At 39.6% G+C, this 25570-nt stretch overlaps 1 protein-coding gene across 8 annotated transcripts in view; it reads right to left on the reverse strand.

Annotated features, from left to right (window-relative positions):
- The window catches only part of LOC127571282 (DISP complex protein LRCH3-like), a 105662-nt gene that overhangs the window by 49435 nt on the left and 30657 nt on the right, over nucleotides 1-25570 (reverse strand). For all 8 annotated transcript variants that reach the window (XM_052017542.1, XM_052017539.1, XM_052017543.1 and 5 more), the window contains 6 exons: nucleotides 20815-20920; nucleotides 17215-17351; nucleotides 13375-13487; nucleotides 9116-9209; nucleotides 8332-8452; nucleotides 2103-2251 (listed from right to left, as the gene is read on the reverse strand). In XM_052017542.1, the coding sequence (XP_051873502.1) occupies nucleotides 2103-2251; nucleotides 8332-8452; nucleotides 9116-9209; nucleotides 13375-13487; nucleotides 17215-17351; nucleotides 20815-20920 (720 nt within the window). The remainder of the gene's footprint in view (nucleotides 1-2102; nucleotides 2252-8331; nucleotides 8453-9115; nucleotides 9210-13374; nucleotides 13488-17214; nucleotides 17352-20814; nucleotides 20921-25570) is intronic.

Here is a 25570-nt window from a genome sequence, read left to right on the forward strand (position 1 = left end):
AGTGCAGGAACTTCTGAAAAACATTAGGACAGATAAGTGTCTGGAGCAGGACGGGATATACCCCAGGTTACTATGAGAAGTGAGGGAAGAGATTACTGGGGCGCTGATGATGATCTTTGCATCCTCCCTGGCCATAGGAGTGGTACCAGAGGATTGGAGGATGGCAAATGTTGTTCAGTTGTTCAAGAAAGGTAAAAGAAATAATCCTGGGAATTATAGACCAGTGAGTCTTATGTCAGTGGTGGGCAAACTATTGGAGAGGATTCTGAGGGAAAGGATTTATGAGCATTTGGAGAAGCACAGTCTTATTAGGGATAGTCAACATAGCTTTGTACAAGGGGTAGGTCATGCCTCATGAGGCTAGTTGAGTTTTGAGGCAGTGACAAAACAAATTGATGAAGGTAGATCAGTAGATGTGGTGTATATAGACTTGAGTAAGGTGTTTGACAAGATTCCCCATGGTAGGCTCATCCAGAAAGTCATGAGAGGGGCATGGGATCTATGTAAACTTGTGTGGATTCAGGATTGGCTTGCCCACATAAGGCAGACGGTGGTAGTAGATGGAGAGTATTCTGCCTGGAGGTCGTGACTTGTGATGCTCCACAGGGATCCGTTCTGGGACCCCTACTCTTTGTGATTTTTATAAATGACTTGGATGACGAAGTAGAGGGGTGGGTTAGTAAATTTGCAGATGACACAAAGGTTGGAGGTTTTGTGGATAGTGTAGAAGGTTGTCACAGGTTACAACGTGATACAGACAAGATGCAGAGTTGGGCAGATAAATGGCAAATGGAGTTCAATCCGAAAAAGTGTGAAGTAACACACTTTGGAAAAATCAAACCTGAAGGCAGAGTAGGTTGATGGCAGGATTCTTAGCAGTGTGGGGGAACAGAGGGATCTTGAGGTCCACGTCCATAGATCCCTCAAAGTGGCCAGCAAATTGATAGGATAGTTAAAGTGGCGTAAATGTGCTGGCCTTCATTTGTTGGGGGATTGAGATCAAGAGCCGCGAGGTAATGTTACAGCTCTATAAAACTCTGGTTAGACCACACTTGGAGTATTGTGTTCAGTTCTGATCTCCTCATTATACAAAGGATGTGGAAGCTTTAGGGAGGGTGCAGAGGAGATTTACCAGGATGCTGCCTGGATTAGGGAACATGTCTTATGAGGAAAGGTTGAGCAAGCTAGGGCTTTTCTCCTTGGAGCAATAGAAGATGAGAGGCAACTTTATAGAGGTATTTAAGATTATGAGAGGCATAGATGGAGTGGACAGCCAGCACCAATTTCCCAGGGTGGCAATGGCCAATACCAAAGGACATCTGTTCACAGTATGTGGAGGAAAATTTAGGGGAAATGTCAGAGGTAGTTTTGTTTTTAATTTATACACAGAGAGTGGTGGGTGCCTGACACACACTGCCAGGGGTGGTAGTAGAGGCTGATACAATAATGACATTTAAGAGACTCTTAGATAGGCACATGGATGTAAGAAAAATGGAGGGTTATGGGCTGTGTAGGAGGGAAGGGTTAGATCAATCATGGAATAGGTTTACAAGACAGGATAAGACTTTTTTTATTAGTCACATGTACATCGAAACACACAGTGAAATGCATCTTTTTGCATAGTGTTCTGGGGGCAGTCCGCAAGTGTCGCCACGCTTCCAGTGCCAACATAGCATGCCCACAACTTCCTAACCCATATGTCTTGGGAATGTGGGAGGAAACCAGATCACCTGGAGGAGACCCACGCAGTCACAGGGAGAACATACAAACTCCTTACAGACAGCGACCGGAACTAAACCCAGGTGGCTGGAGTTGTAATAGCATTACGCTAACCACTACACTACCGTGCCTGCCATATAGGTCGGCACAACATCGTGGGCCGATGGGCCTGTACTGTTTTATGTTCATGCAAAAAAAAGCAACTGAATATAATCAAATGCAAGAGGTTATTGCATTGACAAGGATGATTCAAAACCAAATTGGTAAATTCAAATACTTATAAATATACATTGCTTCTGTAAACCACTTTCGTAATCATATGTCCTTTACATATAAATATCCCCATTCTTTTTTTATGAAGAATCAAAGATCCTAAGTATTACCTCATAGTTATTACGTCTCTTTTCAATATATGCCATAAATTGTGAGCTGAGGCTGGCGGAATCAGGACGTTTTGACAATCGCACTTCCTCCTCCTCTTCCTCAATTGGACAGCTATCAATGTAATCAATCTGTTCTAGATCATGTTCAACTGGAATAAAAACATAATATTTTCAACTTGCTATTATTTGCAAATTATTAACCTCACAAAACATACACTGTGACTTGACTTTAGTCTTAGCTTTTCTATAATTTTTCCATGATAAATTGAAGAAACTGTGTGTGACACTACAAAGTCAAGTAAAATTTAGAGTTTTATAAAGAGGAATTGGAATATTATAGTCACTTGTACCGAGGTACAGTGAAAAACTTGTCTTGCATTCATACAGATCAATTCATTACACAGTGCATTGAGGTAGTACAAGGTAAGACAATACAGAAAGCAGAATAAAGTGTAACAGCTGCAGAGAAAGTGCAGTGCAGGTAGATAATAAGGTGCAAGGTCACAACGAGGTAGGTTGTGAGGTCAGGAGTCCATCTTATCATACTAGGGAACCATTCAATAGTCTTATAACAGCAGGATAGAAGCTGTCCTTGAGCCTAGTGGCATGTGCTTTCAAGCTTATGTATCTTCTGCCCAATGGGAGAGGGGAGAAGAGAGAATGTCTGGGGTGGGTGAGGTCTTTGATTATGCTGGCTGCTTTACCAAGGTAACGAAAAGTATAGACAGAGTCCATGGAGGGGAGGCCGTTTCCCTGATGTTCCCTGATTACATGAAGGTCACAGTAGAAGAACAAAGCAGCAGTTATGTATTGATATAGAACAATTACTAAAATAGAATACTGCAGTTTTTGACAATGCATTACAAAAGATATGCAAGCCATGAAGAGTATACATCACAGATGCTTTTGCATTTTACTGTCCTCTGAACTTAAAATGAGCACCATTTATTTCAGCCAAAAATACAAAAACCATCAACCATTTCCATTAACACCAATGTCACAGTGGCCACTTACGGTGGCTATGTGGGAGGGAAGGTTTAGATAGATATTAGAGCAGGATAAAATGTCAGCACAACATTGTGGGTTGAAGGGCCTGTACTGTGCTGTAGTGTTCTATGTTCTACAGCAACTTAATACTACAGGTATTTTGCACACAATTTTATCTACGACTAACCTAACCAGTTTACCTAGATTTGGAGCCAGAGTTGCTAAATGTCTGGATTTTTTTTAAAACCTGTTGTCGACTTGCTCAGTTTGCCTAAAATCAACACCACAGACTTTCCTTCCTAGCTTGGCCTTGAAATCTTTGTTTACAGTGAGATTCCCTTCAGAAAGATGCCATCTGCAGAGATTTACCTGGGCAACTGGCTGAAGTAAACACTGTGACAACTGACAGATAAGCTCAAGAAAAACACATGGTTTGCAACACAATGCCCGTCACGTTCAAAATTTAACATATGGGTGGATTGCTTTTGCTCAAGTGTACCATGATTAGTGGAAACCATACTGATAAAAAAAAATTATAGTTGCAAGAACACACTTGGGCTACATTCCACCAGAGCAGAAGTGATTCAAAGAAGTTTATTTAGATTAAACAATTGACAGAGTTATGTCAGTCTACTTTCAAATGATGGTGATGAGTGTTATCAATTGGAAGTTACCAGTTATTAAGAAAACATTTTGCTGCTGGGAGTGGTCGATTCAGTGATACCAACAGGTTTTAAAGGAACACAAGATAGAAGTTTGACCATAAGATATAGGAGCAGAATCAGGCCAGTCAGCCCATCAAATCTGCTCCACCATTCGATCATTGCTGATTTATTTTTCCTTCTCAACCCCATTCTCTTGCCTTCTCCCCATAAACGTTTTGATGCCCTTACTAATCAAGAACCTATCAACCTCCACTTTAAATATACGCAATAACTTGGCCTCCACAGCTGTCTGTGGCAATGAATTCCACAGATTCACCACCCTCTGGCTAAAGAGATTCCTCCTCATCTCTGTTCTAAAGGGAAGTTCTTCTATTCTGAGACTGCGAACCCTGGTCCTAGACTCTCCACATCCACTCTATCCAGGCTTTTCAATATTTGGTAGGTTTCAATGAGGTCCCCTCTCATCCTTCTAAACTCCAGTGAGTACAGACCCAGAGCCAAATGCTCCTCGTACGTTAACACTTTCATACCCAGGATCATTCTCCTAAACCTCCTCTGGACCCTCCCCAACGCCAGCACATCCTTCCTTAGATAAGGGACCCAAATCTGCTCACAATACTCCAGATGTGGTCTGACCAATGCCTTATAAAGCCTCAGTATTACATCCTTGCTTTTATATTCTAGTCCTCTCAAAATGAATGCTAACATTGCATTTGCCTTCTTTACTACCGACTCAACCTGCAAGCAAACTTTTAGGGAATCCTGCACTAGGACTCCCAAGTCCCCTTGCAGCTCCGATTTCTGAATTCACTCCCCTTTTAGGAAATAGTGTACGCCTTTATTCCTTCCACCAAAGTGCATGACCATGTTTCCCTATGCTGTATTCCATCTGCCACATCTTTACCCATTCTCCCAACCTTCAAGTCCTTCTGCAGACTCCTTGCTTCCTCAACACTACCTGCCCCTCCACCTATCCGCAAACTTGGCCACAAAGCCATCAATTCCGTCATCTAGATCACTAACATACAAGGTGAAAAGTAGCGGACCCAGCACTGACCCCTGTGCAACACCACTAAGGCAGCCAACCAAAAAGGCTCCCTTTATTCCCACTCCTTGCCTTCTGCCAGTCAGCCAATTTTCTATCCATGCTAGCACCTTTCCTGTAATACCAAGGGCTCCTATCTTGCTTAGCAGCCTCACATGCAGCACCTCGTCAAAGGCTTTCTGAAAATCTAGGTAAACAACATCCACCAAATCTTCTTTCTCTATTCTGCTTGTTACTTCCTCAAAGGATTCCAACAGATTTGTCAGGCAAGATCTCTCCTTAAAGAAACCATTCTGACTATGGCCTATTTTATCATGTGCTTCCAAGTACCTCGAAACCTCATCCTTAATAATGGACCCTTGCATTTTATTAACCACTGAAGTCAGGCTAACTGGCCTATAATTTCTTGTCTTTTGCCTCCCTCCCTTCTTAAAGACTGGAGTGACATTTGCGATTTTCCATTCCTCTGGAACTATTCCTGAATCTAGTGATTCTTGAAAGATCACTACTAATGCCTCCACAAATCTCTTTAGCTACATCTTTCAGAACCCTGGGGTGTAGTCCATCCAGTTGAGGTGACTTATCCACCTTCATGCCTTTCAGCTTCCCAAGCACCTTCTTAGTAATAGCAACTCCACTCACTTTTGCCCCGACTGTCTCGCATTTCTGGCATGTTGCTGGTGTCTTCCACAGTGAAGACTGATGGAAAATACTTATTCAGTTCGTCTGCCATTTCTTTGTTCCCCATTGCTACCTCTCCAGCATCATTTTCCAGAGATCTGAGGTCCACTCTTGCTTCTTTTATTTATATATATTTGGCTGGCTTACCTTCGTATTTCATCTTTTCTCCGTCTACTGCTTTTTTAGTTGCCTTCTGTTTGTTTTTAAAAAGCTTCCCAAACCTCTACGTTCCCACTATTTTGCAGTATTGTATGCCATCTCTTTTGCATTTATGCTGTCTTTGACTTCCCTTGTCAGCTACGGCTGCCTCATCATTCTTCTAGAATGATTCTTTTTTGGGATGAAATGATCTTGTCTCTTCCAAATCACTTCCAGAAGCACCTGCCATTGCTGTTCTACTGTCATCCCTGCTAGGGTCCTCTTCCAATCAACTTTGGCCAGCTCCTCTCTCATGCCTCTGTAGTTACCTTTACTCAATTGTAATACCAATATATCTGATTTTAGCTTCTCCCTTTCAGATTGCAGGGTGAATTTCATATTATGATCACTGCATCCTAAGGGTTCCTTTACCTTAAACTCCTTACTAATTAAATCTGGTTCATTGCACAGAACCAAATCCAGAATTGCCTTTTCCATAGTGGGAAAGTAAAAGTTACCTGGCTAACATGGAGGGAGGAGGTTATTAGGATTGGTTCTGGATTGCTCTGCTGAAGAACACATTCAATGAGAGGCACTAAATGATCTTGTTGGTACAATAAGGCTCTGATTCACTTACAGTGCGTACTAAACTGCAATATTTAGAATAAATTCATTGGAATAATAATCAATGATAAAAATAAGTTGATTATTATCAGTCTGCGGGGGATGGCACAAGCTGCAAGGACTGGTGCTGGGTCGCCTATATTAACGATCTGGATGAGAATGTAAGTGGCATGATTAGCAAGTTTGTGGATGACACCAAAATTGGTGCTGCGGTGGACTTCAATTTTTATTGTTGTTAGTTATTCCAGTAAATGAAAAATCCAATGAAGAAGATTGTCTAAGGATACAACAGGATCCAGATCAACTGAGAAAGTGGGTCAAGGATTTACAGATGTAATTTATCCCAGACAAGTGTGAAGTGGTGCACTTTGGGATGTTAAACTTCTGCAGGACATAGACAGTGAGTGACAAGGCTCTGGGGAATGTTGCAGAACAGAGACACCTTGGGGCACAAGTACATAGTTCCTTGAAAGTGGAAACACAGGTGGACAAAGTGGTGAAGAGGGTACATAGCACACTTGCCTTCATTGGATGGGGCAATGAGTAAAAGAGTTTGGGATGTCATGTTACAGCTGTACAAGTTGTTGGTGAGACTGCAGCTGGAATATAGTGTGCAGTTCTCATTTCCATACTACAGTAAGGATTTGATTGCGCTAGAGAGGGTGCAGAAAAGTTTCAGGATTTTCAGGAAGTTGCCAGGACTGGAAGGCTTGAGTTATAAGAGGAGACTGAAAACACTGGGATTGTTTGCCTTGGAGTGGAGGCAGCTGAGGGGTGACCTTATAGAGACTTATAAAATCATGAGGAACCTAAGGAAGGTGGATGGGTCAGTGTCTTTTTCCCAGGGTAGCAGAGTCTAAATCTAGAGGGCAGACGTTTAAAGTAGGAGGACCCAAGGGGCAAGTTTTTCCACAGAGGGTGGTAAGTAAATGGAACGAGCTGCCATATACTTACCTTCATATTTCATCTTTTCTCCACTTACTGCTTTTTTAGTTGCCTTCTGTTCGTTTTTAAAAAGCTTCCCAATCCTCTAAGTTCCCACTATTTTGCAGTATTGTATGCCAGCTCTTTTGCATTTATGCTGTCTTTGACTTCCCTTGTCAGCCACGATAGAAGCAGGTACAATTACAATATTTAAAAGACATTTAGACAGGTTCATTGTTAGGAAACGTTTAGAGGGATATGAGCCAAATGCAAGCAAATGGGACCAGCTCAGGAAGTCAACTTGGTTGGCATGGACGAGTTGGCCCGAAGGGCCTGTTTCCATGCTGTAGAACTCTGTGACAAAAAGAGATATGACATAGAGCTTCTCATGCCGTCTATTCCCTTTTAAACTAGTCAGTGAGGAGTGATGGCATTCCACACTCAATCTCATATAATGAGCAACCAGGGACTAGAAACAAAAATAATGCAGAAAATGCTGGAAATACTCAGCAGATATGGCAGCATATATGGAGAGAGGAACAAAGTTAACATTTCAATTCAAAGAGCTTTGATCTTAACTGTGCAATAAATAATAAGAACCCTACCAATTTCTGTCTCAAAGGAAGCTCAGTCTGAAAATAGGGTATTTAATAAAGTGATAAAATAACCAGATACTTAATTGAACTTACTACCTGAATTTTTCACGCAATAATCTGGCAGCAGAGAAGAACTGGAATTGTTATTGGAAAAATTAAAATATATTTACATAAATTGAACATATTTGCATTATTCAAAGAAAGGCAGATTGGTTTAATAAGGCAAGTTTACTTTTTCCAAAAGAAGACAAACAAGATCTTTGTTCAAATATTTACAATTTTATACAATTTAAGTCAACACCGAGACTGTGAAAATGAATGCAGTATTTTCTACTAAGTAGACAGCTATTAAATATTTATTAAATACTCTCTTATCTCATGTCAATATACTTTAGAACCTGTTTCCACATTAACTGCTATATGATGCAATTGATACGGATTTTGTGGCACCTACTTAAAGTTATGAATGAAAATGTTAACAACAACAGAATATTTCTTCATTTTGACCTCATTACTGTACATTTTCAATTGATGAGGTTGCATCCAATGCTCTTTGAATTTAAATTTACCTATGCCATTTGGCACGAGTGATGTAGATCGTTGTTCATGATGCTGACTCTCTCGTCGCTGCCGTTGCTCCTTTGCAATTTCAGCCATTCGTTGTGGAAGGTCAGTAAATTCATCTGCAGGCTACAAGAAAAGAATTGCCTTTAAAAAAATAATTAGACTAAAATTTAATCTAATATCACAGTAACAGACCTCGTATCAGGGGTACTGTAAAACATCAACTTATAAACAGGACAGCATTTGAACAAAAAATGTTGTGCTGGGATATGGCAAGTATCAAATGAAGTGAATCATAAGTAGGGTGGGAGTATTCTATAGATTTCACAACTGGATAGTATTTGCCAATTGTATTACTCAGGGACTAATCCACAGTTGGGTTCAAATATACACTGTCCTATTAATAATTGGAAGAGATGCATTAGTAAACAGTTATTCAGTGGGAGTGAGAAATGTTAAAAAGCATAGTATAAAGACTGATAGTTTCAACAACAGAAAAGGATAATTGATAGTAACTGAGCATACAAAGTTCCAAAGCTAATGTTGCTCACTGAACCATGAGAGAAATACAACTAACAAGCCATTTTCCTAGTGAAGTGCTGAAAGATATATTTTGCTTGGGAACAATGAAGGAACTGAGAATGGTAATTTTTATTAATGTCACTGTACAGATTTAAAATATGGAAGCAGTTATTTTTAGCTACTTGTACTGAATATTTAAGAAAAGCTCTAAAACATTAGCAATATGTGATCCAGGTATTATTTTTACAAAGGCAGGGTGTTGCATACCTCATTCCCCGACCACCTCTTATCTCCACTGTCAACACTGTTGAAGCCAGAGTCCAGTGCTCCATATGGTCGACCTGAGAAATACTCTTCCTGACTGTGAATAGAATAAAGATCAATCACAGGAAGATCTAATTGAAGAAAAAAGATGATGGGGAAAAAATACCTAAAAACACCTGTATTCAATGATGTTTTTCATCACCAATACTGACATTTTACATGATCATAGGTTTTTACAAGTACTTCATTTGTACGTGCTCTAAACCAAGCAACAACATTCTTGGTGACCAAGTGTAGCTTATGGAGCCCGAAGTTGAATTTCATCAGCAGGGTACTACCCACAATATGTAATGATTTGATATTTACCACAAACTGAATTATACTGGACATACAACAGTGCTGGCTAATTGCAAAGATGCCATATTTAGTCCAGAAAGACCCAGTGAAGTAGTAGCAGATCAAGTTCAGCCAATACAGTATTTGCTACACGCAGGATGGTATCTTCTTCAAAGGCAAAGCCAAATGCTGATCAAGTGATTGATTTCATAAATATATCCTTTCAATCTGCAGGCTTCACTACACTTCTGGTGCCTTTATCTCTCCGATTCCAACTGTTACCTCCAAAGCATTCTGATGAGACTCAATGGAAGCTCAAGGAGCACCATCTTATCTTTCACTTTGGCAATTCACAGTTAACTGGACTCAATGTTGGCTATTTTTGTTCATTCCTCCAACCAACAGCTTCACTATCCCCACCTCCTCAACCCCTATTTTTTGTGTAAACTTTGTTGTTTTTAATTTTGATGACTTCTGACAAAAAGTCATTGTAAAACATTATAACACAACTTCTCTTGAAATAAATGCTACTGGTTCATGGAATTATCCCAGCAATTTTTGTTTTAAAACTACAGTGAGTACTGCAGATAATGCTAAAAGAACTCCAAAGGTTAGGTTTTCTATAACCAGTGTGAGAAAATCTAGCAGGTTCTGGTTCAGTATGTGCAAGGCTCCCTTCCAGACTCTCTGCTGTGATCCACCCAGGCAAGCTTAACAGCCAAATAATATTAAAAAATATATATATTCTTGTAACACAAATTTGTAGACCAGCAAGGTCTGTTTAGAGAAATCACTCCGAGTTCAATAATTAAAAGCACACTTGCTCACTTATTTTATGAAAAAACAAGTTCCAAGCATTTAACAAACTTGGTGACATATTCACTTATTCAAGTAGTCGATTGTGCCAATGACTTCTTAATGTTATCGATAACAATTCTGACCAATAGTTTAGTGCCAGAAACAAACAGGGGTACCAGTACTATTCTCTCCAAAATCTTTGAAAAAGTTTATTAAAGTGACAAGTCAAAGTCCATTCCTAATTAAAATCATTTTAAATGTTAGACTCAAAGATGATGAGTTTGACTTCAATGTTCCAGCAGGATATGCATGAGAACTGCAGTTATTTTAACACTGAAATCAGTCTGCCTGGCTCCTTCTTAATTAATGGTCTAATGAGAATTCAGATCAAGGGAAAGGAATGAGATGTGGCAGATAGGCACATAACAGCAGATGTCAGATAGCAGCTCAGCTGGCTTTAACATAACATAACAGACAAATTATTGTACTGTTACTAAGAGCCAACTTGTCCAGACATCATCTCTATTCCTGTTGGTTGCTACACTTTGTTGTTAAATAAAAATCTCCAATTTGTTGTGGCAATGCAACGATAGTACTTTGAGGTAAATTTAATGACTGACTGAATTTAATATCTAATTTTTTTTTTGTTGCTCTCCCCCTTCCAACACCCACAAGGACGCATAAAAACCCTCTCACCTATACTGTGCATTACCCTACTGCGTTCATCAAGGCATGCATCTTATGCAAGTCCATCCTGTTTTCGAAAAGCTATTCATTGAAGCATTTCAAAATGCTTTAATGAACAGTGATCAGATTTATTTTTTTCCACATGGGCATCATCACTGGAAAGATCAGTATATAATGCCCACTCCTAATTACCTTTAGGGTGGTGATGGTGAGCTGTTCAGAAATTATTAACATAATGTTGGTATTGACATAATCACCCCATTCACACAATAGGGTAGGGGATTCAGGATTTAGACCCAGCAAGAATGAAGGAATTGTGATGAAAAAAACATGGTGCAAGACTTATAGGAAAACCTGCAGGTGGTATTCCAATGATTCTGTTGCCCTTGATTGTAGAAGTCACAGAAATGCAGAATAGCAATGAATTTTAATGATATACCTTCTGCAGCTATGGTTCATTTGTGCTGGAGGGAGTGCGCGCTTATAAGGGTGGATTGGGTGCCATTCAAGTGAACAACTTTATCTTGGATGATGTCAAACTTCTTAAGTTCTTGGAGCTGCATTCATCCAGGCCAGTGGAGAGCATCTCATCACATGCCTGATTTGTGCTTTGTTGATAGCGAAATGGAGTTTGACATCAAAAAGTCTCTTGCTGCAGGATACCCAGCCTCTGACCTGCTTTTGTAGCCATAGTATTTATGTGGCAAGTGCAGTTAAATTTCTAATGAATCCTGACCTTCCAATACGTTGAGAGTAGGGGACTCAGTAGTATTGTCAAGGGTTGGTGATTAAACTCCTATTAGAGAAGTGTCAATGCAGGTATGTGAACCAGCTCGACTTTCCCCTCTTTACAATGGTACATCGAAGCCAAGTACAGCAGCGTTAGAAGAGTCATAGATTTATACAGCATGGAAACAGGCCCTTCGGTCCAACTCATCCAAGTTGCCTGCCTGTGCTAGTCCCATTTGCCTGCAGTTGGTCCACATCCCTCTAAACCTTTCCTATCCATGTATCTGTCCAAATGTCTTTTAAAAGTAAAATATAGTTATTAAGGAAATCTAACTATCTTTTAACTGTTGTAACAACAGTTAAAATTTCCTTAATAACTCTAACATGCCTCTACAATTTCCTCTGGCAGCTCATTCCTTACACCCAGCAGCCTGTGTGAAAAAGTTGCTTTTCAGGTCCCCTTTAAATCTATCCCCTCTCAGCTTAAACCTATGCCCTCTAGTTTTATACTCCCTTACCTTGGGACAAAGACTGTAACCAAAACACATGAGCAACAGCTGCAAACAAAGTGGCACAAGTCCAATGGGGTATCCAGAAATTAGTTGTTAACCATGGTTCAGCAGCATTAGAGCTATCAGGGTATACCAATATTCTCTCCAATGATATACTTGCCATAAAGCAATTGCAGCAAAGTTCATTAGGCTGGTTCCAGGGATGGCAGGTTTGTCATATGAGGAGTGATTGTGTAGACAAGGCCTGCATTCTCCAGAGTTTAGAAGAATGACAGGAGACCTCCGAAACTTACAGAATTCTAATAGGGCTCAACAGGCTGAATGCAGGAAGGACAGCTCAAGAGCTGAGCAACAAGAGTCTCAGAATAAAAGGGTCAGTTGGGACTGAGATGACGAAAATTTTCTTCATGAGGAGGCCAGTGATTCTTTGGAATTTTGTACCCCAGAGGGCTATGGAGATACAGATATATTTCTAGACTTTGGATATTAAGAAAATCAAGGTATCTGATGAGAGTGCAGGAAAATGATATTGAGATGGAAGATCTGCCATGATCTTGATGAATGGTGGAGCAGCCCAAGCGGTCAAATTGCCTACTTTTGCTCCTAATTCTTATGTCCTTATACAGAGAAAGATCAGATATGTGTGGAGAATAGTCGGTCTTAATATTCCGTGATCATGTGCAGTAGCTACCAACTTAATTGCCCACTGCATAAAAGCAACACAATTTGTCATTTTCATCACCTTCCTTTTTGCGACACCCTCTAAACATTCAAATTTTCTCCTCATCAAACAAAATACGATATCTGTTAACTCAGCCCACTGGACATTAAACTATTCATTTATTATTAATAAAAAAGTTTCAAAATCTGCCACAAAGCTTGAAGATGCAAGATTAATGCCAAAACCCAATCCCAGTTATTAAGAATAATACCGAATTACAAACAACATATTCCTAATGGGTTCAAACTGTTTAGTATCTTAACTAATACATTTTAGATTCTTGGTAAATTTTGCAAGAATAAATCAGCAAAGTTGGTTATGTAGATAAACATTTGAAATTGATTGCAGTTTTTAAACCACATTAACCTTTGGCACTGTCCTCCACAATCACCACTCAAAATCTTCCCAGTTAGGAAAAAGTGAATGTGAAAAATCCATACTGAGATATAGTCCAGCCTCACAAATGTTTCTTTATTTACCATGAGTTGAACCCAACTGGCCTTGTTCTGTCATATTCTGGCAGGTCCGGAACACTCTTACATGCTTCAATATTAAGGTATTTGAATATATGGATTTTCCCCTTTATACATATCTGGAAGAAAAGCATACATGCTCAATTCAGTATCTAATACTATGATGAAAATGAAGTGTGATAACAATGACATGATACTTTATGAATTAAGATAAATGTTAGCTACATAATTAATAAATCACAAAATTGTTAAGAAAAACACTAAAAGAGTAACAAATAAAAAGTACATTCAAAATTCATGAGTCATAAAAATTGCTCTAATTTCTACATAGGAATTTCTTCTGGTAGAGGGTGATGCATCTCTGAAATTCTCTGCCCCGGCGGGTGGCGGAAGCTGGATCAATAGAAGTATTTAAAGTGGAAGTGGATAAATATTTGATAGATTGAGGAATAGAAGGGTATGGAGAAATGGCACAGAAGAGGAATTGAGGCTGGCATGATCATATTAAATGGTGGGGCAGGCTTGAAGGGCCTGATGGCTACTCCCACTCCCATTTCTTATGTTCTCACGTGTCAAATGAAAAGGAAGAATTCCAAAACTGTTGAAACTCTAACAAGAACAGAGATCACGAAAAACGTACAAGGAGCTGATGAATCAACTTCCTTAAGACCAAATATTAAAAGAGTAGCAGATATTTTAGTAACTCAATAAAGAGAGATAAAGGAAAGGGTTAAATAAGAAAAGTGGGAAGAGAACCTTGCCTTAGGTAGTTGCTCAGGATCAAGGATGATTTGCTTTCACTCTTGTTTTGTGTGTTTTGAGGTGGCTAATGAGGCTAATGTAGGAGAGCAACAACAGAATTTTCCACAGATAGAGAGTCAGGAGGGGCAGGGGATTATTGATAGAGAAGGCGAGTGGGTGCTTTATGCTGCATGGACCAAGAGCAAAAGAAAAAAAAACTGCTTTTAATGACCATCTTTTATGATCTCAATGTTTTGAAGCAAATTACAGCCACAGCACAGGACAGACTGTTCAGCCATGATGTTGCACCGAACTAATTAAACTAATGACTCTTAATTAATCTAATTCCTCTTTCCTACACATTGACCATATCCCTCCCTTCTCTGCATATTCACGTGGCTATCTTAGAGTCTCTTAAATGCTCCTTGCTATCTGCCTCTACCACCACCCCTAGCAGTGCATTCCAGGTCCCCACCATTCTCTGTTTAAAGAAAAACTTGCCTCGCAGTTTCTGCAATTCCTCGAGAAACAAAAGGACTGGAATCTAGATGAAAAACACGATGATGCTGGAGGAACTCAACAGACTAGGCAGCATCCGTGATGAAAAGCAGGCAGTCAATGTTTCGGGTCAGGACCCTTCTTCAGGACTGAAGATAGGAAAAGGGGAAGCCCAATAGAAAGGAGCCCTATATTAGATACTGAATTAATGAGAAGATTATGGAGGGGAATAAAGCACTTCCACTGGAAGAAGATCACAGACTGAGCAGCCTGTTAATTTGGGGGGTGGCGGGGGAGGAGGTGGTGGTGGGTGGCAGGTAGAAGGATAGAGTTGGGTCCTGAGTGTGAAGGTATCTTTTTTCTTCTCAGAGTGAAGTGCAGTAGCAGGGTGTTTTGTGTGACTCTAAAAATTCAACTGGGTACTTCTGAGTCACCCTTGCACCCCTTGTCCATCCACGACAGACAGTTGATACAATTCCTTGTGCTCTTAGAGCACTGCAGAAGAATTGGGACCATGTTGACCTGGGAGTGCCCAGGTTCAGATATTCTTGAGACAGTACATCTGTACACCCACCAGATAGAGCAATACAGCACGGATACAGGCCTTTCAGCCCAACGATTCCATGCCGACCATGGTACTCACTCAGCTAGTCCCAATTTCCTCCATTTGGCCCAGACTGCTCCAAGCCAAGGTGAATCCAAAACTAGGGGGCATAAGTTTAGGGTGAGAGGGATAAGATTTAAAAGGGACCTGAGCGGCAACTTTTTCATGCAGAGGTTGGTGAGTATGTGGCATGAGCTGCCAGAGGAAATAGTTGAGGCAGGTACAGTAGTATCATTTAAGAAGCACTTGAATAGGTACATGGAGGGGCGGGGCCTGAAGGGATCTGGGCTGAACTACATTTCGCTCTGAGAGTTGCATAAATTTGCAAAGTATTGTGCAATGGATTTTTAGACAACAATATGTGAAATGACATGTAAACTACTGAAAACAAAGCACGTAACTATGAAACACAGGAAGAGGAATAGTCCAGTTAGTCCTTTGCAGTTGTTCCACCATTTAATGAGACTGTGCCTAATCTGTGACTTCTAACACATCTTTCAATATTTTTGGTTCACAAAAAATTATTTCAGATTTAAAATTAAAAATTGATTAATAAGCTATTGTTTTAGAAGGAAATGTCCAAACTCTACCATCATGTGCTCCCTAACTTCCTTCCCAAGGAAGGAATCCCCCCACCCCCCGAAGTTTAGATTCAAATAACTAAGGGAAGTAGCTTGCTCTATTCTTCTCTAAACTCCCTTACTAATCTTCAAAGCTTTCATCAAATTATTTCATACATTCCAAAAAATTTAGAATATCATCTAGCTTCTATAATCCATCTTCTTAAGAACCCAGGCAAAATACTTGTCAATACTGTAAATAGCCATGCAGGCTAGGCAGCAATTTTAGCTTAATGACGTTTCACCTCTTAAAGGGTTCTGATTCATGATCATGTATGCAGTACTATGAATCATTCTAGTGAATCAACATTGTAATCCTCCGTAAAGCCAATAAATAGTTTCTAATAAGTGATGCTCAGAACTGATCACATTATTGCAGGTGTAATCTAACTAGAGTTTTGTACAGCTGTATGACCTCAAACCATGCATTACAATCCTTTGGATATCTGGACCTTTGATTATTTCCTGTGATATTTAATAATCTACTAAATGTGTGTCAAGAAGATTTAAATACAGGAGCAAGTTTTACTGTGGTTGCATAGGGTTGTGGTGAAATTGCATCTGGGGCAATGCACAGCGTTTTGGCCTCCTTCTCCAAGAATATGCTTGTCATAGATGGAGTGCAGCAAGGGTTTACTAAGTTGGTTCCAGGAATGGCAGGTTTCCTATACAAGGAGAGATCGAATGGACTAGGCCTGTATTCTACAATTAAGTCCTTTGTTATAGTTCTGCCTGTTTTGTTATTTAATAACATATATAATTTTATACTTCCATCTACAAAGCTTATAATATTGCCTACTTTTGCAACATCGAACCTGGCACTCCATCCCATCATTTAAGTCACTAATATAGTTAGTAGTGAAGACAGCACAGATCCTGTCAAAATACCTGACTATTATTCCTATTCTCAATTTCCTGCTGCTGAGCCAATCTCCTAATTACATTAACAATTTACTTTTAATTAATTGTGGTTCAATTTTAGCTTAATGTTTCTTTGAGAGGCAATATTAAATACCTTCTGGAAGTACAGCCAAATAATATGTCCTTTTGAAAACAATGAAAGTGAATATTTTCAAGGCATTCAGTCACTGCATGCTTAATTACCTTGTAACGAGTTTTCATTAATGAGGTAAGAGAGACAATGTGGACCGAAGGGCCTGTATTGTGCTGTATTGTTCTATGGTTCTATAATAACTTACAGTTTTAGGATGGGACATCATGTGCCCAAAGCCGCAAAAAGGACTCTCAATAATTATGAACTTTGAATGAAATACCAATCATGACCACCAGCAACACAACTATTTAAAGCAAATTAGTTAGTGACAACTGAAATACATAAATTAAAAATTAAAAAGAATCAAGTCACCTATCTGTAGCACGTACCTGTGCTGGAGGAGACTGCAAGGGATTATTATCTAATATAATTGTTTGAAGATGCCGCAAATTTCTATAGCAGACTGGAATTGCTGTAACCTTATTGCAGGAGATATCTAATCGCACGAGTGGTAAATCTGCAAGTTCTAATAAAATAATGAACACTCAATTAGTTTAAAAGACAAGATGCTCTTTAAGTCTAACCCTCCATTTAGTGTGATTCTGAAAATGAAAATTAGGTGATCAATGAATGTATTTCGGAAACTCATATTCTTGTACATTGTATTCATCTGTAACAATTGATAGTGAATAATATTTATAATTCGATACATTCAATACATATTTCATTAAACTGATTCCAAAAGATTTCATAAGAGTAAAAATTAAAATTCTTTAATGAATACTATTTAATTTTGAGCGATTTCATTCAAATGATCTGAATTAAAAATTTTCATAGTATAATTCCTTTTGTCCTACATTATTCACTTAGTTAAGTGAACCAATGTCAGCATCCTATCCCAGGTGAGCGTCCCCAATGTTCTAATTACAATCCATTGGCTCTGCTGGATAGGCCAGCTTTTATTTAAAAAGATATATACACTAAATTCCTGAAGCAGGCACTCTATTCCCAACTCTATGAAAGGAAGACATTACCAAGTGAATAGAGGAAAAGGTTCAAGAATATTCTCAAGGCCTCCTTAAAAAAAAAGCAACATCCCCAGGAAATAAACTCTAGGAATCCCTGGCTCATAACCCTTCAAAGTGGAAAAGGTACTAAGGACCTCATGTCCACATGTCAGGAGCACTTTGTATCCTAGCATTAATGGCAAAAGCAGTTGCCTCCCACCTGCTTGCCCTATCTTTGTTGAATTTTGAGAGCCACATCGATCTCATCTCAGAACCCATAGAACTAGAATGGAAGCAGGTCATCCTGGATCCTGAGAGAGTGCCTAAGAAAGTGATGATGTGCCCAGTGACTTCCATGAACAAATATTGTAGATCATACACAGGAAGGTCTGAGATCGAACTTACGGATGTGTAGTTTTCACACATGAAGCAGTTAAACATTCATAACATGCATAAAAGTAGAATGCATAAAAATACTATAAAGTAGAACTTCCAACCCCTTGTCTACAATGCCAAATGTGCGCCATTAATGTTGTGAACATAAACCAACTTTGTTTTCGTTTTGTCCTGGATGTGTTTTACAAATCTATTTTTCACTTATGATTTAGCAGCTAAGAAAATTATAAAATGCAAAACATCTAATGCTACATTCGCCAAAAATTGTTTATGCCACAGCTTCATTTCCCTATACGTCTTTAATCCACATCACATCCCTATTCAAAGCCATTTTTTGAATTAAAGAAAGTAGCTTCATCTTGAGAAAATGGCAATGAACAAAATCTGGATACTAAGACAAGTATCTTGTGTTTACCCGAATCAGCAACACAATTGCCTCAGAGGAAGGTTGGCAATTTTTAAAAAACTGATTCTCTTTCATAATTTGTGCACTGCTGGCAAGGTCAGCATTTATATTGCCTATCCTGAACTGCTTTTGAATCAAGTGGCCTGCTAGGCCACTTCAGAGAACATTGAAGAGTCAACCACATTACAAAGAAATCATGGCAGATGTACTGAAGGACATTAATACATCAGCTATGTTTTATCACAATCCAATAGTTTTGTCGTTCTACTAATGGCTAATTTTTCTTCTCAATTATTAATCTGGCGCTATGGAATCTTTGATCTATTAGACCAGTAACTTCAACACCATGTCACCAGTGTACCCAAAAGCACGTAGAGCAACGTAATCATGGATTAGAATGGAGGAACATTCCTCGCAGACTGAGCAAATTTAGTTTGTCTTTCCCTTGATGAACATGACTTATAAATGCTTGATAATGATATCAGCCATCACAAGAGAAAGCACCACTTCCTGTCACTGATCAACGGAGAATCATTTACTCAAGTTAAAAGAAAACAATCTTTACTTCAGAAGGAAACATATGGAAATGGTTCATAATAATTTAAGAAGTGTAAATTTAAGTATTACATTTAGTTATGTTTTGTACATTATTTCATAATAAAGAAGAGTTTTCTATGTTAATTGCATCATACAGTAAAACTTCAATAGCCCAGTAACTTCTCAGGACTTCGGTGGGGCTAGATTGACAAATTTTCCAGACTCTTGGATGTTAATACCACAACATATTTTTATACGTTTCTTTAAGATGTTACATAGTATTATAATAAATTTCCCAATAAACTAGGTAGGTTTAAAGGAGCACTGGAAACAGGACCATAGTCAGTTGAAAGAGTGCAGGGATGGGGGCCCTGGCAAGTTGGGAGCATGGGAAGCAGGGCCCTGGCAAGTCAGAAAGGGTATGCAAACCAGGGCCCCAATGAGTCAGAAGGGAACATGGGATCAGGGGCTTTAATAAATTGGAAGAGAGTGCAGGAACCAGGGCTCCATTGAGTCATAAGGGAGCACAGCAACTGGGGCCCTGGTGAACAGAAGGGAATGTGGCAAACACTACCTGGTGAGCCTGATGCTGAACTATAGGGATTTCCAAATGGTCGATAGAGAAGTATCAGAGTTTTACCATATTTTACTTATCTTTTCCTGGTATGGTCCCAATGTATTCTTTATATAGGAACCTCACTGTACAATGAAACATGCTCTATTACCCGAAAACTATAAGCTAATTATCCTTCCTAAATTACAAAATACACGAGCAGGATATTTCTTCATTCTTCAAATGAAATCTAAAAACTTAAAGTCCATCAAAGAATGGTTTTGGTCCTATAAAAACAGAAGAAATGCTGGAAATATTTAGTGGGCCAGGCAGCATCTCTGCTCATAGAAAGTTAAAATTTCAACTTGATGACTGATTTCCAATTGATTTTAATGCATTGTGAACTGAATCCCTTAAATATGAAACAAACAGCATAGATTTAAAAACTATAACTTCCAGTTTAATAGCTTCCATAATAGAATTTATCATACAGTAATTGTTAACAAAGTGAAACAGGTATTTCTGTGAATTCTTACAAAAGATTTTCCACTCAAAGTAACAGAGATTGGTAAGGGAATTGGGTTAATTTTCTCTTGTGATGGCTCATAACAGGTGAAAATGCAACATTAAAGGTTATCACAGAGATTTCATTAACGTTGCTCATAAAAGTAAATATATATAACATATATTACATGAATAGTTAGCGAGTTCTCCAAGTAGCTACACGAACCAAACATGTTCAGCAACACAACAAAAACTAATCCATACAGTTTTCAAAAAAGATTTTTTTTAAAATTAAGAATCCTGCCTAATTTGTTACCATCCAATCCACTGGCCAACTACACCTCACAGTAGTGCCTAGATCAGCTACTACAGAACAAAGCAGGTTCTGTGCCTGGGCCATTCATGCCTCAATATGAGAACACAATAATTCTGCCACTGGGGAACCATTGTGTATTGTTTTCTTTACGTCAATAGAATGCATTAAGTTAGTACAACATACTAACTTGAAAATATTTGCAGACTTTTCTGTTAATGGGAAACAAGGAAAGGCATAAATCTTAAGGTATACTACAAAAAAAAAACTAACCTTCTGGTAGAGTTACCAAGTGATTTCTCCTCAAGTTTAGGTCTCTTAAAATCTCCAAATTTCCCACCTGTGGTGGTAATGTACGTATCTCATTACAGCTGACGTCCTGCAGATTTTGTTAGAAGAAACAAAGAAATTAATTAAATAGATCTACTCAACTGACTGATTCCGATCCCTTAAGATCAACTTCTACATTCTCATATGAAGCACCATGTTGGAACAAAGCCCTATAAACAAACTAATCCTCCATTAACTGTTTGAAGGATTTAGCTGTCCTGGACCCATATTTACAACCCCTTCATACTAACCCAGAATTAGTTGTACAAGATTAAAAATTAATTCCCATGTTTCATAATGTTTCAGGGAAAAGGAGACATGGTTCAACATTTTAGAGAGAAACTTCATATTTAAATATGAGGATTCTACATGTTCTGGAATTCATATACTTTTTAAAAAAAAATTCTATTATCACAGATAACTGTCACCTAAAGAACATCACTATCAGAGAATAACCCATTTAAGTAAAAGACATGTTCTCTGATTTTTGCTACCCTCATGAAATACAGGTTGCAAATCTTCAAAGTAGCCAATAGCTGTTGCAACACAAAAAAATATGGAGGAATTCAGTGGGTCAGGCAACATCTATGGAGGGAAATGGACAGTCGATGTTTCGGGTCAAAACCCATCATCTGGACTGGAAAGAAAGAAGGGAGAAAGCCAGTATAAAAAGGTGGAGGTAGTGGGCGGGGCAAGAGCTGGCAGGTGATAGGTGGATCCAGGTGAGGAGCTGATAAGCAGATGAGGGCAGGAATGATGTCAGAAGCTGGGAAGTGATAGGTGGAAGTGACAATGAGCTGAGGATACTGGAAGCTGATAGGAGAGGATGGTGGGGCATGGAATAAAGGGAGGGAGATGGGAAGGGGAACCAGTGGAAGGAGTGTATGGGTGATGGGCAGATGGAGAGGAAAGAGATAGGGTGATGGAGGCCAGTTGGATTAGGAGGAGAGAGAAAAAAAAAAGAAAAATAGGGGTAAGGGAACAGAGGGGGAGTGATTACTGGAAGTTGGAGAATCCGACGCTCATGCCGCCAGGTTGGAGACTGCCCAGGCAGAAAAGGTTTTGTTCCTCTAATTTTCATTTGGCCAAGACCTGGCAGTGGAGGAGGCCATGGATGGGCAATGGGAAGTGGGATTGAAATAGTTGTCCACCAGGAGATCCTGGATGGCACACGGATGGAGCGGAGGTGCTCGACGAAGCTTATGTAGAGAAGGCTGCACCGGAAGCACCAGAGGCAATAAATAACACCAATGGATTCACATGTGAAAGACTGCCTCACCTGGAAGGGCTGTTTAGGGCCCTGGATGCTGGGAGGAAGGAGGTGTAGGAGCAGGTGTAACACTTTGTGCAGTTACAATGCTGAGTGTCTGGGGAGTGGGGGGAGGAAGGGACGAGTGGACAAGGGAGTTGTGGAGAGAATGATCCCTGCTGAAAGTGAAGGGGAGGGAAAGATGTGCCTGGTGGTGGGATCCTGTTGTAGGTGGCAGAAATTGTGAAGAATTATATAGGCTGATGGGGTGGGTAGGTAAGGACTTGGGGAACTCGATCCCTGTTGTGTCTAGGAAGGGATCAGGTGAGGACAGACGTGCAGGAAATATAGGAGAGGCAGGTGAGGGTGCTGTCAATAGAAGTGAGGGGGGAAGTGGTGGAGAACCCCATTTTCTGAAAAAGGAGGACATCTCAGATGTCCCGGAGTGGAAGGCCTTATCATGAGAACAGATGCAGCAGAGAGAGAGGAATGGAGAAAAGGGAATGGTATCCTTGCAAGTGACAGGGTGGGAGGAGGTATAGTTGAGGTAGCTGTAGGAGTCAGTGGGTTTGTAGTAGATGTCGGTGGATGATCTGTCTCCTGAGGTGGAGATAGAGAGACCAAAAAGAGAGGAAAGAAAGGTGTTGAAGATGGACCATGTGAATTTGAGGGTGGGCTGGAAGATGGAAGCTAAGTTGATGAAATTGAGGAGCTCTGCATGGGTGCAGGAGGCAGCACCAACACAGTCATCAGAGTTGGGGAGCTGTGCCAGGGTAAGTTTAGAATGGATTCTACATAGGTGAGACTGAAAAGCAGATTGGGGGACTGCTTTGTCAAGCATCTCCGCTCCAGCCACTGTGCCAGCCGGGATATCCCGTGACCAGCCATTTCAATTCCACTTCATATTCCCACACTGACTGTTCATGGCCACCTCCACTGCCAGGTCACAGCCAAACAAAGATTAGAGGAACAATGCCTCATATTCCACTTGGACAGTCTCCAACCTGGCAGCATGAGCACTGAATTCTCAAACTTCCAGTAACCGCTTCCCCTGTCCCTTTCCCCCTATTTTCCTCTCTCCTTCTGATCCAACTGGCCCCATCACCCTATGTCTTTCCTCTCCCCCACCCTCTAAATCTGCCTATTACCCACTCATTCCTTCCCCTCCCCACCTCCCTCTCTTTATTCTATGCACCACCGTCCCCTCCTATCAGAATCGATCATCTTTAGCCCGTTGTCACTTCCAGCTATCACCTCCCAGCTTCTGTATCATTCCAGCCCTCATCTATCTCCTGCCAGCTCCTGCTCCACCCCTTCCCTCCACCTTTTATACTGGCTATCTCCCCTCTTCCTTTCCAGTCCTGAAAGGTCTTGACCTAAAATGTCAACTGTCCATTTCCCTCCATAGATGCTGCCTGACCCGCTGAGTTTCTCCAGCATTTTCTGTGGTGCTCCAATTCTAGCATCTGCAATCTCTTGTATAGCCAATAGCTGTTAATGAGATGCACATTTTTCTAGTGTTGCAATTTCCAAAACCTCCACTGCTATTTTAAGACCCATGACTTCACATGTAATTAATGTGTACGAAGCACCAATACAATCCATTGTACCTGTGCTTTGAAGAACTATCAAATTACCCACACTCTCCTGCTATTTCCTTTTGCTCTGCAACTCCAATCGCATCCATTTCCATCTTTTGAGTCCACCTATTGAAGTGCATGATCTCACATTATAAAGTACTTTGGTAGGAGGAATCAAAAGGCAGACTGTTACATAAATCTTGTCTTTTCATAAGTTTTAATTTTTAAATAGTTTGTAAATCCAAGTGCATTTTTTTTGTAGTCAGCTGTTTGTTCCGGTTTCTCACTTAATGACATTATACAAGCTGATAATAAGGAATCTGCAAAAGGCAAGTATATACTTACCACAAAAATGGCAAAAAATGGACTGGTTACCACAAAGATTAAGTTCTATTCCAATAAGTTACCACATAGGTTTCTTCCTCTACAATTTATCAGTTTTTGTCAGTTGCCTCTGGTTACCGATACCTCTGTCACACAGATTCTCCATACTTACTCAATTAAAATCTTCCATGATTCAGCACACTTAATACAAAATCTTATCAATCTTCTCTTTTCCAAGAACAACCCTAATTTCTCTGGTCGCTGGCATCTTTCTGCTAAATTTCTTCTCTACTGTCTATAAAAGCTGGGCATTATGTGTAGCGTCCAAATAATTAGGTACAGTATCCCATGTGGGGATTAATAACACTTTAATTCACTAAACTCTCCTTGAATTTCTACTCTTAACCTATATTTTTATTGTCAAGGATCTCATTTGCCTATTTAACAGGTTTCTTAAATGGTCCTGCCACCTTCAAATAACCAGCATGTTCCTACATCCTCTTTAATATTCTACCAATTAGAATAGTTTTACAGTTCCATATTAAGTCGCATTTTCCATATGCCTGGCCACTTGATCAGTCTGTTCCAGTGTTTACTACAATTCTAGGAGGCTCACTTGCAATACAGTACTGAAAAGCCCAGACAACTCATTGCTGCTTGTGCTAAAATTTTTTGAAAGGACACATCAGACAATGATTTCTTTATTAAAATAAATGTGTCTTTGTCTCAAGAATAAATGCGAATCCCAAAACAGTTTCTAAAAAGGGAGTCATTGCTGAACATTTTAAGAAAAACTTCACATTTAAGTTCAAGGATTGGATCTGTTTTGGAATGCATGTAGATAATTTTTAAAGATTTCTATTCTCACAAACACATAGGACATACATATCTAGCATTTCCCACTTTTGTTATTGTACAATCATATCTATTTATAATTGAAGTACAAAATTGGTGTCACGTTACTTCAAGCAACTCTCCCGCTCTGTCGCTGCATTTGAAGTGTTGATGTACTATTGCAGAATGTGTGGAGAAGGTAGTCTAACAGTGTTATTAAGTCAGGAATTTCAGTAACATGGAAGAAACAATCATATTTGTCCAAGTTCAGATGGTGTGTGAGTAGAGGAGAATTTGGAAGAGTACTTCTATCTGCCTAATCCTTATTAAGGGAGTTGGGAGGATTTGTAGGTTAGCAAGATGCTTCAAAGAAGCCTTGGCATGTTGCTAAAATTCATGTAAATGGTACAGAGTTCAGTCATGGTTCACTGGTGGGAAAAGGAAAGGCAGCTACAAAAATATATTGATAGGTTAAATGAGTGGGCAAAGAATGATAATGGAGAAAAATGTGAAATTGTGCATTTTGGCAATAAAAATTGAAAAAAAGCATATACCTAAATGGTCAGAAACTGCAGAGCTCTGAGAAGCAGCAGGATCTGGGTGTCCTACTGCATAATTCACAAAAGGCTAGCTTGACACAGCAAATAATTAGGAAAGCTAATAGAATGAAACTGATTATTGCTAGGGTAATGGAATACAAAAGTAGGGAAGT

This window comes from Pristis pectinata, chromosome 6 (genome assembly GCF_009764475.1).
Source record: "Pristis pectinata isolate sPriPec2 chromosome 6, sPriPec2.1.pri, whole genome shotgun sequence".
In the NCBI taxonomy this organism is placed as follows: domain Eukaryota; kingdom Metazoa; phylum Chordata; class Chondrichthyes; order Rhinopristiformes; family Pristidae; genus Pristis; species Pristis pectinata.